This window comes from Somniosus microcephalus, chromosome 1, assembly GCF_052327205.1.
Source record: "Somniosus microcephalus isolate GS21.2 chromosome 1, FLI_Smic_1.0, whole genome shotgun sequence".
NCBI classification, from domain to species: domain Eukaryota; kingdom Metazoa; phylum Chordata; class Chondrichthyes; order Squaliformes; family Somniosidae; genus Somniosus; species Somniosus microcephalus.
In genome coordinates, this window is record NC_140987.1 from 58,861,540 (window position 1) to 58,876,279 (window position 14,740).

At 41.6% G+C, this 14,740-nt stretch overlaps 1 protein-coding gene across 6 annotated transcripts in view; it reads left to right on the plus strand.

Moving 5' to 3' along the window:
• The window catches only part of cdk7 (cyclin-dependent kinase 7), a 39,538-nt gene that overhangs the window by 486 nt on the left and 24,312 nt on the right, over positions 1-14,740 (plus strand). For 4 of the 6 annotated variants that reach the window (XM_085981923.1, XM_085981933.1, XM_085981945.1 and 1 more), the window contains exons 2-4: positions 7,548-7,607; positions 10,590-10,623; positions 13,610-13,677. In XM_085981923.1, the coding sequence (XP_085838049.1) occupies positions 7,548-7,607; positions 10,590-10,623; positions 13,610-13,677 (162 nt within the window). Of the gene's footprint in view, positions 1-381; positions 400-7,547; positions 7,608-10,589; positions 10,624-13,609; positions 13,678-14,740 lie in introns of those variants that run through there. The other 2 variants (XM_085981969.1, XM_085981960.1) reach the window with 2 other exon arrangements.

Below are 14,740 nucleotides of genomic sequence, written 5' to 3' on the forward strand. Positions count from 1 at the left end.
ACATAATTCTAATTTTTGTAGCCAATATTTTACACAGAATTAAGTAGTTGAAGGGGATTTAAAAATGGAATCCAAACAACATGACTGCAAAGCTTAACATCTAACTACTGGAGTTTGAATTATATTTCCAACATTCATTTAATATTCATTTGGCATCATTAACATTGTGAACTCCCCAACTCTGCCAGGACTGAATTGATTCAGATGTAGATCAGAGATGTTGGTGAACTTGGAGTCCTCGTCACTGATAGGTATTCAAACTCCACTCCCAAATCCACTTTTGAGCCAGCAGGAGAAGAACTGTGTGCCAAGGTTTTGTATTGACATATCTCAGCAGGTATGAGGAGACCAAACTGAAGAAATTTGAAAGCTCTGTATGTTGGATTCTCCGATGGCTTGGTGGGTAAACATATTGCACGGTGTGTTGCGAGACTGAAAGCTTCCCAATTTAGATCCTTGATCTATGCTGATTTTACCCACAGCAAAGAAAGGAGCACTGCAATTGGCCTCAATGTCGCTGAATGAGGTCAGGTTAAAAAATCAGCCAGGGTTCCTATACCTGATTGATCTCCAGTAACCCAGTGGATGTGGTGTGAGGGACAAGATGGGACTTGACTTTGATGTTCTTCATTGTCAAATAACCTGCTGATAGTAATTGTCTTGGCTAACAAATGAATAATGACCACATAAACAAGGTCCCATGCTGCTGGCATCCTAGGAACTGTATTCCAAATGTCAGGGCCTGGAAGAAAATGGGAAGGCTAAACATAGAAACATAGACGATAGGAGCAGGAGTAGGCCATTCGGCCCCTCGAGCCTGCTCCGCCATTCAATGCGATCATGGCTGATCATCCAAATTCAGTACCCGGTCCCTGCTTTCTCCCCATACCCCTTGATCCCTTTAGCCTTAAGAAATATATCCAACTCCTTCTTGAATATATTTAATGTATTGGCCTCTACTGCCTTCTGTGGTAGAGAATGCCACAGGTTCACCACTGTCTGGGTGAAGAAATTCCTCCTCATTTCTGTCCTAAATGGCCTACCCCTTATCCTTAGACTGACCCCTGGTTCTGGACTCCCTGACCATCGGGAACATCCTTCCTGCATCTAGTCTGTCCAGTCCTGTCAGAATTTTATAAGTTTCAATGAGATCCCCTCTAAACTTCAGCGAGTACAAGCCCAATCGACCCAATCTCTCCTCATACGTCATTCCTGCCATCCCAGGTATCAGCCTGGTGAATCTTCGCTGAACTCCTTCCATGGCAAGAACATCCTTCCTCCGATAAGGCGACCAAAACTGCACACAATACTTAAGATGTGGTCTCACCAAGGCCCTGTACAACTGCAGCAAGACATCCTTGTTCCTGTACTCAAACCCTCTCGCTACGAAGGCCAACATACCATTTGCCTTCTTAACTGCCTGCTGCACCTGCATGCTTACCTTCAGCGACTGGTGCACAAGGACACCCAGGTCTCATTGCACTTCTCCTTCTCCCAATCTATTGCCATTCAGATAATAATCTGTCTTCCTGTTTTTGCCACCAAAGTGAATAACCTCACATTTATCCACGTTATATTGTATCTGCCATGCTTCTGCCCAATCACCCAACCTGTCCAAATCATCCTGGAGTTTCTCGGCATCCTCCTCACAGCACACACGCCCACCCAGCTTTGTGTCGTCTGCAAATTTGGAGATATTACATCTAATTCCCTTGTCTAGATCATTAATATATATTGTGAATAGCTGGGGTCCAAGGACCGATCCCTGCGGTACCCCACTAGCCACTGCCTGCCACTCAGAAAAAGACCTGTTTATTCCAACTCTTTGCTTTCTGTCTGCCAACCAGTTCTCTATCCAAGTCAGTACCCTGCCCCCAATCCCATGTGCCTTAACTTTACACGCTAATCTCTTATGTGGGACCTTATCGAAAGCCTTCTGAAAGTCCAAATACACCACATCCACTGGTCCTCCCTTATCTATTTTACCAGTTAAATTCTCAAAAAATTCCAGTAGATTAGTCAAAAAGCACTTCGCATGAACAGTAGTTTTCTTTTCTCCTATGCCGAGTTTCTTCAGCTGGATCCTGTGCAATAGTCAACATAGATGATAGAAAAACCACCACTGCATGGGTGTGCAAGACAGCTGTGCAGCACTTCAGATAACAATAGCCATGTTGTTACTTTGGATTGTTGGGATTTAGTTTCATTTGCAATTTTGCCAAATCCAACACTTCTTTAACCATGATGCCTATCTCAATGCAGTCCAGGCTGTGGGTACTTTGGGTGATATTGCAGCTTCCAGGCCGAGCGACCAATCTGCTTTCTTCCCTGTTTAAATGCTTGGTGATGAGTCCAATTTGCTGATGTCATCTGAATGGCTCCCTTGGTGAGTCTGGGGGATCAGAAATGTCTCTAAGGTAGGAATTACCTAGACCGTATGGTGAGTACTCTTACTACAGCTGTACAGGACGTTGGTGAGACCACACCTGGAGTACTGTGTACAGTTTTGGTCTCCTTATTTAAGAAAGGATTGGAGGCAGTTCAGAGAAGGTTCACTACGCTGATTCCTGAGTTGAAGGGGTTGTCTTATGAGGAAAGGTTGAGCAGGTTGGGCCTAAAGGGATCAAGGGATATGGGGAGAAAGCAGGGACAGGGCACTGAATTTGGATGATCATCCATGATCTCATTAAATGGCGGAATAGGCTCGAGGGGCCGAATGGCCTACTCCTGCTCCTATCTTCTATGTTTCTATGTATACTCATTGGAGTTTAGAAGAATGAGAGGTGATCTTCTTGAAACAAAAAAATTCTGAGGGGGCTTGACAGGGTAGATGCTGAGAGGATGTTTCCCCTTGTGGGGGAATCTAGAACTAGGGGGCATAGTTTCAGAATAAGGGGTCGCCCATTTAAAACGGAGATGAGGAATTTCTTCTCTGAGAGTCGTGAATCTTTGGAATTCTCTACCCCAGAGAGCTGTGGAGGCGGAGTCATTGGATATATTAAGACAGAGATAGACAGATTTTTTTAAAACAGGGGAATCAAGGGTTATGGGGAGTGGGCAGGAAAGTGGAGTTGAGGCCAAGATCAGATGAGCCATGATCTCATTGAATGGCGGAGCAGGCTCAAGGGGCCAAATGGCCGACTCCTGCTCCTATTTCTTATGTTCCTATGAAAGTACGCCCTTTCTCCTTGAATTTTTTTAAAACATCTTCAGCATTCAAATTTCTTGACATCAGGAGAAAAGTGACATGTAGAATCAATTAATATTGACAAAATATGATAGTAATTAATATCTGATTAAAACAACACTTGTACAAAATTGAAAAACTAAAAATTGGAAATAGAAAATGTGAAACTTTCTAAAATCTAGAATTTTCCTATCTTGTTGCTAGGTTGTTTAGATGAAGATAAAAATCAGCTCTAAACTTGTTATCCAGGTATAAAAGGAAAGACATTCAGAAAATATGTTGTGCAACCAAAAGTTCCTTTGAACCCTGTATATTAGTAATTCTGTGTGTAGCTGAGCCAAACAGACAAGAAAGATCCCAAATTCAATCATTAGTCTGTTAAGTTAGTTGATCTCACTCAGGGTAGCAGTAATGGGCATTATGATTAGCCTCAGCTTCCCTGAGTTATGGAGGGGAAAATCGTCCAGGATTCCCACTTCCAATCACTATCCAGTGAACTCTGCTGGAAGTGTACATTGTGGACATTGGATGAAGACAGGATTGAACTGCATATGATGCCTCCTGCTGTTAAATAGCCTATCAATACCCACTGTCGAGACTTGGATGAGACACCGTAGAGCAACTGGTCCCTACATAATTGGAACCCAACAAGGTGTAAGATTTGGATCACAGGTCACACACACATTACCCAAAGGGTCTTAGGAGTTGTAAGGCATTTTATTAAGGAGCGGCAGTTTAAGTTAAGTACAACACGCAATCAAGATAGACATAGTAGACACACGACTGTGACAAGCAGCTGGTATCGGTCCTGATCAGACAGACGGCTGGCGTGCGCGAACAGCTCTTCCCTTCACCGTCTGTGCTAAAAGCTTTTAGATATCTATTTTACTTTCTTCTTAGGGGTGGGCCTCAGGTAGATTATCAAAGATACAATCAACAACCTTTCTAGCGCACAAACAGCAGACAGCTAGTCTGGAAACAAGGTCATTGCCACACACGGTGCAGACTGTTAGAACATCCGCAGGGAACCAAGAACATAAATAAATTCGAAGCGTCTATCCAGTTATTCGAACACCAGTCTGAAGAGACTTTTTTGTCTTGAGTTATTTCTTCCAATTCATGATTTCTTACAAAGGAGTTGATGCCTTTTATGAGGGGAGAGGATGAGAGAAAACCGTCCTGCAAAAACATCTTGCATACTTTGTGATATAAGCTGGATGATTTCTGTGAAGCAATATATGCGCATCATATCTGTAAGAAGTTATCATACAATTTTGTAGTGAGGCCCATTGTCATTTTAAGTCTCGCAGCACCAAAGCAAAACGCAAGCCTGTCATTTGCGAACTCAGTAACTCACTGGAGTATTGCATAATTTGAATATGTTAGTCATAAGTAGGACCAAGACCGTTCAAAAAATATGGAAATCTTCTCTATCTGCTTTCACTGTTTTAGCTGCTGAACTCTATTTCTGGACTGCATTCCCTACATCACTGCATAGCTTTTGGAACCTGTTGTTGTGTGTAGATTGGAAAATCTAGATTACCTGTAGAATTAAACTAATTAAAACATTGCAAAATTTTCCATTTATTTCCTTTTGTATTTCAGGTCTCATTGCTGCTGTGTCTCATCTTGCCTCACCTCTGTCTGGGAATCATAAGGCTTGCCTTCATTCTGTCTTTCCAATCCCTCTCACATCGCTTTTTGCCTGTTTACTTTTAACTGTATCTATGCCGTACTAGTTTTCCATTTGTGTTGTGTATGAAAAGTAGAAGCAACTCATTATTCTGCTGCTCAAAAAATGATTCTCTTTCTTTGCCATGATGAAAATGAACAATCAGATGCAAGGTAATAATGTTCCTTTTATATATAATGGACAGCTTTGAAGATTACTTTGTCATGAAAAACTGTAAGAAATGGAAAACTGAAATTTAGAGAGATACACAGATGCAAGAAGGGAGAGATGATAAAATCCACAATTTGCAGTTTAAATGCCTTAAATTATAGGCTTGTTTTTGGCAGCTGTGTTTTACAGTTTGATTTTTTTCTCCCCAACCTAAATAAGAAATAGGAGCAGGAGTAGGCCATGCGGCCCCTCGAGCCGATTATGGCTGATACAATAGCAAAATACTGCAGATGCTGGAAATCTGAAACAACTGGAAACACTCAGCAGGTCAAACAGCATTGTGGAGAGAGAAACAGAGTTAATGTTTCAAGTCGATGACCCTTTGTCAGAACTGGAAAAAGTTGGAGAAGTAACAGATATTTAAGCAAGTGTGGGGCAGGGAAAGGGAGGAAAGGACAAGTTAAGAAACAAAAGATGACTCTAGATGAGGTGTAAATGGCAATGGCAGAATGATCAGCAGCTGCCATGTGAGAGAGAAAAGAAAACATAGGGGCTGAGGTTATGGTCTGAAATTGTTGAACTCGATGCTGAGTCCAGAAGGCTGTAAAGTGCCTAATCGAAAGATGAGGTGCTGTTCCTCGAGCTTACATTGAGCTTCGTTGGAACAGTGTAATAGGCCGAGGACGGAAAGGTCAGAGTGAGAGTGGAGAATTAAAGTGACAGGCGACCGAAGGCTCGGGGTCACGCTTATGGAGTGAACAGCGGTGTTCTGCAAAGCGGTCACCCAATCTGCGTTTGGTCTCCCCAATGTAGAGGAGACCACATCGTGAGCAGCGAATACAGTATACTAAATTGCAAGAAGTACAAATAAATCGCTGTTTCACCTGGAAGGAGTGATTGTGACCCTGGATGGTGGGAAGGGAGGAGGTAAAAGGGCAGGTGTTGCATTTCCTGCGCTTGCACGGGAAGGTGCCGTGGGAAGGGGTGTTGGGGGTGATAGAGGAGTGGACCAGGATGTCGCGGAGGGAGTGGAATGCTGAAAGGGGAGGGGAGGGGAAGATGGTGGGATCGCGCTGGAGGTGGCGGAAATGGCAGAGGATGATCTGTTGAACGTGGAGGCTGGTGGGGTGAAAGGTGAGGACAAGGGGAACCCTATCATGGTTCTGGGAGAGAGGGGACGGAGTGAGAGCAGAAGTGCGGGAAATGGAACGGACGCGGTCAAGGGCCATGTCGACCACAGTAGAGGGGAATCCTCGCTTGAGGAAAAAGGAGGCCATATCTGAAGCACTAGTATGGAAGGTGGCATCGTCAGAACCGATGCGACGGAGATGGAGAAACTGGGAGAATGGAATAGGGGTGGAAGGAAGTGTAATCCAGGTAGCTGTGGGAGTCACTGGGTTTATAGTGGATGTTTGTCGATAGCCTATCCCCAGAAATGGAGACAGAGAAGTCAAGGAAGGGACGAGTCGGAGATGGACCATGTGAAGGTGAGGGAAGGGTGAAAATTGAAAGCAAAGTGAATGAAATGTTCTAGTTCCGGACGAGAGCAGGAAACGGCACCAATAGAGTCATCAATGTACCGGAAAGAGGTGAGGGAGGGGACCTGAGTAGGACTGGAACAAAGAATGTTCCACATATCCCACGAAAAGGCAGGCATAGCTAGGACCCATGCGGGTTCCCATAGCAACACCTTTAATTTGGAAGAAGTGAGTGGAGTCAAAGGAGGAGTTGTTCAAAGTAAGAACAAGTTCTGCCAGGCGGAGGAGGATGGGGACTGGTTGGGCCTCTGTTCAAGGAAGAAGCGGAGTGCCCTCAGGCCGTCCTGGTGGGGGATGGCGGTGTAGAGAGATTGGACGTCCATAGTGAAAAGGAGACTGTCGGGGCCAGGAAACTGGAAACTGTTAAAGTGGCGGAGGGTGTCGGAAGAGTCGCAAATGTAGGTGGGAAGAGATTGTGGCTGATCTTCGACCTCCACTCCATTTTCCCGCCCGATCTCCATATCCCTTGATTCCCCTAGAGTCCAAAAATCTGTGTCTCAGCCCTGAATATACTCAACGAGTCAGCATCCAAAGCCCTCGGGTAGAGAATTCCAAAGATTCACAACCCTCTGAGTGAAGAAATTCCTCCTCATCTCCGTCTTAAATGGCCGACCCCTTATCCTGAGACTATGCCCCCTAGTTCTAGACTCTCCAGCCAAGGGAACCCACCTCTCAGCATCTACCCTGTCAATCTCCCTCAGTATCTTGTATGTTTCAATGAGATCACCTCTCATTCTTCTAAACTCCAGGTGGTATAGACCCAATCTACTCCTCAGAGGACAACCCTCTCATCCCAGGGATCAATCTAGTGAACCTTTGTTGCACAGCCTCTTAAGGCAAGTATGTCCTTCCTCAGATAAGTAGACCAAAACTGTGCACCGTATTCCAGGTGTGGTCTCACCAAAGCCCTGTACAATTGTAGTAAGACTTCCTTACTCTTGTAAATGGTACAGTAAATTTTTCTGTTTTCAATTTTTAGTTTGCCACTGTATATAAGGCAAAAGACAAGAACACAGACAACATTGTTGCAATAAAGAAGGTAAGCACGGCTTTCATCAAGAAGAACTACACATCTAATAGATTGGTAAAGACAGAACAGCATTTACAGTTTTCAAAGGAAAATTGCAAACTGCCAATAATGAGGCAAATTATCATTTAATGTGTACTTTGTATTCTCGCTGCTACTGCTGATCTCATGACTTTGCACTTATCTATCTCTGTCCATTGTCTTCCCAGGCCCCTTGGATTTTCACATATTGGTTAGCATTATTGGTTACAGTGTCCCATTTGGTGTTCTTTCCAAACATAGATACTTTGGACAATATTCTGTCCTCTAAGTCATTTTATAAAAATTATAAATAACAGCAGCCCGGCACTAACTGCTGTGGGTCTCTTGGCAACACTTTGCTATCTCTCCCACAGACATATACCTTTATGAATAAGTCTGTTCTGTGTAACAGTGTCAAATGCTGAGTTTTTCCAGCGTTTTCTGTTGTTATTTCGTATTTCCAGCATCCGCAGTATTTTGCTATCGTATTAGTGTCAGATGCCTTCCTGAAATCTAGGTAGAAATCTTGCTGCCACCCTTGTTCACCAGATCTGCAACCTCCTCCAAGTAAGTTGACGTCCCTTTTGAACCCGTGTTGGCTCTCTGATCAAGCCCTGCGCTTGCAAGATGATTCCTTATCCTATCCCTCATCAAAGTCTTGAACACTTTGGCCACAATTGATGTAAGGCTTTCAAGTCTGTAATCTAAGGGTTAAACCCTTGTCCATTTTTGGAAGTTCCTGCTTTTAAATTCTGCAACTTTATAGTGTAATCTTCCAGAAAAGTGAAGAAACAAATATTTCAAAAATTCCAGGACAGTATTCCAGATACAGAAACAAAATCCTGCATATTGCTTAGTGGCAGCGTTTAGTGGGTGCACTAGATGTGACAATGTTCTGTACTAGAATCTGATGACACAGTCTGTTTTAAATCTATAATAAAATTGCAGTCTGATACCAAAGTAGGGCCAAGTTGCAAACATTGTTGAATTTATTTTCCATAAGGGGAGAAGGAGAATAGGGTCCCAAAGCTGGTGAACTTTACTTAGCATTTTTATGCAGCCTGACTCTGCTGACAGAAACCAGAAGTTGCCGTAAGCTTAGTTGACTGGCTTGGTGATTCTAATGTAGCCTTTTGGAAATAATTTTAAAGCCATTACATGGACTTTTAAGAGGCTTGCCAGTTAGACATGCTGAGATTCCCTGTTCTTGCTGCATTCTGACCGACTGTATGTACCATCTCTTGATGACATAATTCAAGGAGCCCAGACACAGGCATCCCCAGAACCCATCTAGAACTACACTTCCAATAGCAATAAGACAATTAAAGGGTAATTACCAATCTGCTGCACTTTGGAGTGGAGGAATTAGGATATGTCGCTCCAAACTTAGATGAGGGGACCGAGTGTAATGTATCCAAGTTTGCTGACGATACAAAGTTAGTTGGGAAAGTAAGTTATGCGGAGGAAGCAAAGAAGCTGCAAAGGGATATAGACAGGTTAAGTGAGTGGACAAGGACATGGCAGATGGAATATACTGTGGCGAAGTGTGTAGTTAGCCACTTTGGTAGGAAAAATAGAAAAGCAGAATATTTATAAATGGTGAGAGATTGGGAAATGTTGGTATTCAGAGGGACCTGGGTATCCTTGTAACAAATCACAGAAAGTTAACATGCAGATACAGCAAGCAATTAGGAAAGCAAATGGCATGTTAGCCTTTATTACAAAGGGATTGGCGTATAAGAGTAAAGAAGTCTTACTACAATTATATAGGGCCTTAGTGAGACCACACCTGGCGTACTGTGTACAGTTTTGGTCTCCTTATCTAAGGAAGGATATACTTACCTTCGAGGAAGTGCAACGAAGGTTCATTAGAATGATTCCTGGGACGAGGAGATTGTTCTATGAGGAGAGATTGAGTAGACTAGGCCTATATTCTCTAGAGTTTAGAAGAATGAGAGGTGATCTCATTGAAACATACAAAATTCATAACGGGCTTGACAGGGTTGATGCTGGAGGATGATTCCCCTGGCTGGGGAGTCTAGAACTAGGAGTCCGTCTCAGAATAAGGGGTTGGCCATTTAGGACTGAGATGAGGAGAAATTTCTTCACTCAGAGGGTGGTGAATCTTTGGAATTCTCTACCCCAAGGGCTGTGGAGGCTCAGTCGTTGAGTATATTCAAGACAGAGATCGATAGATTTTTGAATATTAAGGGAATCAAGGGATATGGGGATAGTGCGGGAAGGTGGAGTTGAGGTAGAAGATCAGCCATGATCTTATTGAATGGTGGAGCAGGCTCGACGGGCCGAATGGCCTACTCCTGCTCCTATTTCTTATGTTCTTATCTCTTTTGATGTGTTTAGTCGCAAAGTATTCTGAAAAATAATACCCACATCCCCTAAAGACATGCAATAAACTATTTTAAATTTCCAGGTCACATCATGTGGGAATAGAGCAATAAATGACATAAGAATCTTGTATGCAGACTTTACACCCTGCTAGATCGCATGCTTTTCACCTCACCCTCTCAGAATTTATTACACCCAAGTACTAGAAACAAAAATAGATATTTTGTAGAATGCTTTTATGGTTTCAAGTGATTCCAATACACTATACTGCTTTGCAGCCTGACTTCCATTCCAAAACATATTTTGTTTACGGAATTTTTCTCTTTGTATTGGCTGTGCATCTGCTCCTTGAGGGGTTTGCATATACTCCATCCTTGAAGATTGGTTTGTCTGGGAATGCCACCTGGAATCTATCCTAGAAACAGTATAAATATTCACACAACTGGGCGTCCTAATAAATTTGGAAACGCTGCAGGTACAGCCTTCAGAGAACACAATTTTCATAGAGGGCTGGTTCCGTATTAGAAACACCATCAATTTATCAGTAACATTGTGATGTTACAACTGAAATATTTACTCTGCTTAAATACACTTCATTTTCTACTCCTGTATTTACTTTCTTTTCAGATTAAGGTTGGTCACAGATCAGAAGCTAAAGATGGTGAGTAGCGGAGTATCCTAATTGTTTCAGAATCGGAGGTCCTTTTAGAATGTGCAGATGATTTGTCCAAATACAGGAAACTCTCTTTTTACTGGCACCTAAATAACCGGACATCTCTCTTAACCGGCAAAATTCAGGAGTAGGTTCAGGTAAGTTTTACTTCATATTAGTGGCCGTGTAACCGGGGTTCCTGGATCTGTGGTCGTGTATCCGGGGTTCCTGCACCTGTTGCCATGCAACAGGGACGCCTGGATCTGTGAGCTCTCGTACCTTAGTATACCTCCCTGTAATCTGGACTTTTTGATCAACCGGCACCACGCCGGTCCTGTCGGTGCCGGATAAAAAAGAGTTTCCTGTAACTACATTTGATTTCAGTAAGGTAACAGCAACCTTGTGGATCTCTAAGACTCTCTTGCGGTCAGCGGCAAACAAACTTGGGACAGCAACATCCTGATTTCCGCGTTTAACTATGCATGTGCGGTCACTGGAAGTTGTTGTCCGATTTACACTTAACGGTGCGCGCTGATGGCCTTTTTTTCCCCTGGACTGCTTAAAATGTTTTAGTTTAAAAATAGGTTATTTTAAGAAAAAGAACATTATTTGTAACTGTATCCTGGCAGAATGGTTCTATTCTTTTGGTTCTGCGTGAAATAATTAGGAAAAAAGCCAGTCAGTATACTTTATTACTAAGAAAAGCTCACTTTTCTGGATAAACACTTCTGGATAAACCGTCACCAAACACACCCAAATGCTAGAAATAATTATCATGTATGACTGGGCAAGTAATCATCATAATTTAAGCAGGATAGCCTAGGAACAAACAGGTTGCCATCACATGCTTTTGTGTATGTTTTACGGAATCTGCTGTTCATTTTCAGAGGCAAGTACCTCTGTCTAGCTGACTGAATTTTGAAAGCCGAGTCTATATTTCATGGGAACTCTTAATGTACCAGTTAGTTAATCCAGCTGCAACAAATGTAGAGGCAAGAGGTAGCTCCATTGGAAGAAGCTCTAGTGTAATTCTAGAAAGTCTGTAACTGGTAAGGATTGGGTGCCTAGTGCCTATCCCCTCTTCAAGAAGCTTTTGTCTATTCTTTTAAAAAGGATCTGTAAAGAAAGCCAATCAAAGGAACTTAGCTGACAGGTTGTCTGTTTAACACTTCATAAATTGGTTTAAAGTTGCTGTCATTTCGCTTGATTCCAACAACTCGCTGTTAGTGTTTGGTTCTGAAATGACTATCTGTGAATAAACCTGTTTGGTAGCTTAGTCAGTTATAAAAGTGTTTGACGTAACTAATATTAATCGTCCTCTGAAGTGATGTGAGCACATAGTGAAAATCTTATATGTAACCCAGAGACAGTAAACAGATCTATTGTTCTCCAAGGGCACACTATCCCAGATTAAAATGCACGCAGGGTATTGCTTCAGTTCATAGGAGGTGTGGGCTTGCTTATTATATGAGCTCGCTTTTGTGTTATGTGAGAACAATGACATGGAGATGCCTAAAAAGTGCAAACATCTAAGAAATCCCTTGCAATGGAAGTGAAAATCCAAATCTAGCCACCCCCCCCTCAAGGCCACGGGCCCATCAATAATACCAAACCGCATCAAAAAGTACAGTTCTAGGAAGAACCACTCAGATGATCCTGTCAAGACCAAGCATTTGTGCACTTTAATTAAGTACTACTTTGACTCTTTCCTCCTTCCACATCCTTTTGCAAGTAATGTTTTATTTACCTTTGGATCTTTACTTCGGTCAAAAGTGTGACTTTTATTAGAAATATATAAATTGTTGTGAAATTGATTGTTGCTAATATTTTTAATAATCTCTGAATTCTTGAAACCAAAATATGTGCATTGTCCAAATAATACTCTTGTCCACCGGATGTGTTCTTGTACATCACCAATCAAAACAGCAGCATGTCAAAATACTTTGTCCCCCTCAAAGGTACTGTAACAGTAAACTAGGTTTGCCTGAAGATAATATCTACTGATGTTCATAAAGGTGTTCAAAACTGCTACTTAAAAACGAAGTGACTTTTTTTTTATCCCACAAGCTAATATATGACACTGCAGCTATAATACAGATTGAAGATTTAACTCTCTCGTCCCCACATTCCCCACAAAATGCTTGAGCTCACTAATATAGCAAAATAATTATTATCTGAGAGATGAGTGGTCAAATGTGTGTTTTGTTTTGTAATGGAGGGCAAGTTACAACTGCACTGCACAATATCTTGTTATAATCAGCTAACGTCCCGAGGTCGATGAACCAGGCACTGACGGCATTGCCTGGCCTTTGACCCGATTTGATAGCCCTAGGTTGGTACCAGTGATCACGTCATTATTCACGCCAGTTCGAGATCTAAGTAGGCGAACATAATCAGCAACAATAAATGATTCTGTGTTCAAAATAATTGAGCTAATTTTAACTTTTTATAATAAAACAGAAAATGCTGGAAAGGTCATCACTGTTTCTCTCTCCACAGTAGCTGCCTGACGTGCTGGGTATTTCCAGCATTTTCTGTTTTTTTTTCAGATTTACCACACCTGCAGTACTTAGTTTTATTTTAACTTTAAATGGCTCAGATTTATTGAAATGAAAATTGCAGGTATCTTTTGTATAAAGAAAATGCTGTAAGTGGCCCTTGAAAATTATTTTGATATATAGACTGCTGGGGAGAAGTAAATTTGTTTGTTACTATGATTTGAGAAAACAAAGTGATAGAAAATCACCTGAATTGATCTTGGGATACTTTATACCTCGGGTCACAGATTCAAAACTCAATTTCACCTTCATTCTCAGTAGTATTGTAGTCTCCTACATCCTGCTTTCATGACAGAAAACAGTCCATTATTTACTAATTAGTCAGAAGAACAAACTTTAAAAGCTGTAAGAAATTTGAACCAGTTAAAGAAATCTAATCTGTAACCATGATTATATGTTGGCGCATCACATTTTTAACTAATGTTCTGTTGTTGCAGGTATTAATAGAACAGCCCTCCGAGAAATCAAGTTACTACAGGAACTCAGCCATCCAAATATTATAGGAGTAAGTATGACAGAATAATTTCAAAATAATTTTCTACAAATAATAAAAAATCTGAATTTTTTTTAAATTTAAGTAAGGCAAACTTCGAAGGGATGAGAAATGAATTGACTGCACTAAACTGAGCTGAACTGTTAATTGGGTAAACTGACAGACAAACAGTGGGAAGTATTCAAAAAAGTATTTGGTATGCTACAAAGCCAGTACATACCCCTAAAAGGCAAAGACTCCACTTGTATAGTTAAGCAACCAGGGTCAACAAATGAGGTAAAAGACAGTATTAAGCTGAAAGAAAAAGTTTACACAAATGCAAGGAAAGGTGGAAATCCCAGCAGACTGGAAGAGTTATAAAAAGCAACAAAGGAATACAAAGAAAGTAATGAGTTGCAAAAAGGGATTATGAAAAAAGCTTGCAAGGAATATCAAAACAAACAGCAAAAGTTTTTATAAAGAAAGAGAGTAGTAAAGGGGAATGTGGGCCAATTAAAGACATGAAGGCAAGACTAAAATGGATAATAAGGAAATGGCAGGCTTGTTAAATGAGTACTTTGTATCTGTTTTCACAGTGGAGAATGAGGACAAAATACCAGTGGCACAAGGGAATTTAAAAATACAATTGGAGGTAACCTTGAGACATGGGTTGGTAATGTGTTGGGAGGTAGAAAAGGGAGTGGGGATAAAGAGTTAATTCTATGATTGGTGGCATTTGACGTGACGTTCCTCAAGGATCTGATTTGAGGCCTCTGCTTTTCAACATATATAAATGAGATGAAGGAATAGAGAGTTGTATATCCAAGTTTGCAGATGACACTAAGTTAGGAGGCACAGTAAGTTGTGGAGACAGGAGCAGGAAGTTACAAAGAGAGATAGACAGACTAAGTGAGTGAGCAAAATTATGGCAGATGGAGTTCAATGTGGAGAAGTGTGAGGTCATCAACTTTTAATTTGAGAAAGACAAATCGGGATATGGAGCAAAGGCAGGTCAATGGAATCGAGGTGCAGATCAGTCATGATCTAATTGAATGGCTGAATGGCCTTTTCCCGTTCCTGTGTTCTACTCTGGGTT